Genomic DNA, 2,633 nt, shown 5'->3' on the forward strand with positions numbered 1-2,633 from the left:
TTAAGTAATCTTCACTTTAAACAATTAGTTCATTTTTCTTCAGCCAGAGCCACCATAAAGAGATGAAGGAGGGTGGCTCTGGAGCCGCAGGTTGCAGACCCCTGGTTTAGATCATTTCGATTAATAACTTGCCTCAGACTGATCAATCCAGATCACAGGAATACAAATCAATTCATTGATTATCATTATTCATCAATCTTTGAGAGGAGATTAATGAATATCTGCTAAAGTGACAAAGATTCCTTCATTTCAATGCAAAAAGCAAGAAACTTTTTTTTCATCGATAATTTGTGATATGACTTTAAATTAAAATATATATATATAATGGAGGCAAAGGAAAAGTTTTTATTGACATCAGGTTGTTCTGGATGATTTTTAGAATATGTCATTTTTTAAAAGAAAACATGGATTCTCCTAATTTAAAAAAAAACTGCTGTTAACTTGCTTATTTTTTCTATTATTCTCTTCTGGTCCTGATGAGGGAAAACTTGTAACTTACCCGGAATAACACAAGTTGTTATTAGAAATATCCAAAGTCCAGCGTGATCCATCCCCAAACCAACGCTGCCAGTTTCTGGCTGTGCTCAACGTCCCAGTATGAACTGGTTTCACGGCTCCTGCCTGTCAGACTGAGAGTTTGGGTTCAGCACCACCAGGACTCTGTCCTGCACGACTCGCAAAAACTCAAAAAAAGTGAAGAGGCGCTCCAAACGCAAATTTCTGCTCCAGCTCGTCTCTCCTCGTGCGTCCTGCCTGGCTTCTGCGCGTGCCTGGTGTCGGGCTGCGGTAGCAGTCTGAATCTTGGTGGGGATAAAGCAGATTAACGCGTGGGCAGATTATTTCCGGGATGGCCTCCCGCGGTCCGACACAATTATCTGTTAGTGTGTGCGAGATGCGCTTTCGCACGGCGCGCCAGGGCGCACGGGAAAGCGCGCCAGAGCACTTTCTACAATTTACAGCTCCTGTAGTATTTGGTATATTTATGCATATATTCATTTTTTTATAGATTTAATTATTTTTTTTATAAGTTATGTCCAATTTTCACATCTTAAATGGTTTAAATGTAGAGGTTATGTCTTTTACACTTACAACATCATCTTCTAACCTCCATCTTCCCATATCCATCCATCCATCTTCTTAACCCTCTGTATCCCTTTGAGGTCATGAGGTCACAGTAGCCTGTCCTGGGGTTGGGATACACCCTGGACAGGTCGCCATTCAATAATTCTAAAATGCTCAGTTTATCCTCCTGATTGTAAAGATATGAATTCTTATCACTTTCCCCCTCTGGTCTTGTGAGATGAATCAGAAAGAAACTGAAAGAATTGATTAAAAAGGCAGGGAGAGACTCTGGAACCTCTGGGTCTGATTAGAGTTGCATAATAACGCAGAACCACTGCTGCTGTTGAAACAAAGAAGCTTTTTCAATCAGTCGTGGGCTTTTCCAAAGCCACTGCAATGAAGACCTTATAGAAGGACAAGTAACTGTTACAATCAGCTTTATGGAGTAGCCCAGATGTTATGTAAACCTTGTGTTTTCTATGGCCTGAAAGGCTACATTTCTGCACACAGTAACCCGACTTTAACACAATTTTTTTAAGAACACGTGGGCATGCGGCTGATGTTCACTTGAAATTCAAATAAAAGGCAACCTTTTGAGTGCTGAGTGGAAGCATGTTCAAAATAACTGGAACAAGATAGGTTCAGTAAGTAAAGGCCCAGATACATTTACTGCTTAAAAATGAACAACTTATTGTCTAGAGGTCTATAGCCTTCAGCTCTTTACCTCTCCATTGTGCCCCTCTAGTTTTAAAAAATAAGTTTTTCATTTTAAAAAGTAACAAAAGTAAAAATATTAAACAACATGTAATTAAACATAGAATACATAATCACAAAAAAACTCTCCAACTTTATTCAACTTATTCACAAATACCACATATCACAACCTGTTCCAAAACACTTTTAAACAGATTTTTATTCACCTTGTACCACAGAAAATCAACTGAAGGGCAGAAACCACAACCAGAATCAAGGCACACCAGATTATAAAGCAAATTTTCTACATTTTTTTTTAACAAATTAATGGATTTTAGTGTACCTTAAGTGAATCTTACTGTTCAGAAAATACATCTTGGGTCACTTAATCATCTCTGATTTAATTTTAGTTTGTTAGATTTATACATTTCTGGGTGAGATGCACCACAAACAGTAAATACATCTGTGCTGAGATTGAGCTGGAAGTGCCACGGACAAGAAACACCTCCAGATGTTGATGATAAGCTCCAAATGCAGACAAAATGCTAAGACTTCACATGGTTTGGACAATAAAAGGTTATACTGATAGATATATTTTTTTCATTTTCAGTGTTATCAGAAAAGTCTAATGATTCTGTTTTAAAAATATGTATTTATTTATTTTCAAAATAAATAGATAAACATACATAAAATATTTTTTTCTATTTCCATTTAGGTTCTGTGAATCTATCTGTTCTTAAGTGTTTTTTTTAACTATTATGAGCCTTAAGGGTCTCACAGTATAAATCATAGAAAGTTTTATTCATTTTTTTCCATTTTATTCTGATTTTTTCTATTTAACTTATGTAAACGTTTCTCTTGAAAGCCTGCAGGTGGCA

The 2,633-nt window shown here is 36.7% G+C and overlaps 1 protein-coding gene across 2 annotated transcripts in view; it reads right to left on the reverse strand.

Annotated features, from left to right (window-relative positions):
* Nucleotides 1-839, reverse strand: part of nectin1a (nectin cell adhesion molecule 1a) — a 24,092-nt gene extending 23,253 nt beyond the window's left edge. For both annotated transcript variants that reach the window (XM_024263827.2, XM_024263815.2), the window contains exon 1: nt 500-839. In XM_024263827.2, the coding sequence (XP_024119595.1) occupies nt 500-551 (52 nt within the window). In that variant the 5' untranslated portion in view covers nt 552-839. The remainder of the gene's footprint in view (nt 1-499) is intronic.
* Between the last annotated feature and the right edge of the window lie 1,794 nt (nt 840-2,633).

The sequence above is a fragment of the Oryzias melastigma genome, linkage group LG14 (assembly GCF_002922805.2).
Source record: "Oryzias melastigma strain HK-1 linkage group LG14, ASM292280v2, whole genome shotgun sequence".
Classification (NCBI taxonomy): domain Eukaryota; kingdom Metazoa; phylum Chordata; class Actinopteri; order Beloniformes; family Adrianichthyidae; genus Oryzias; species Oryzias melastigma.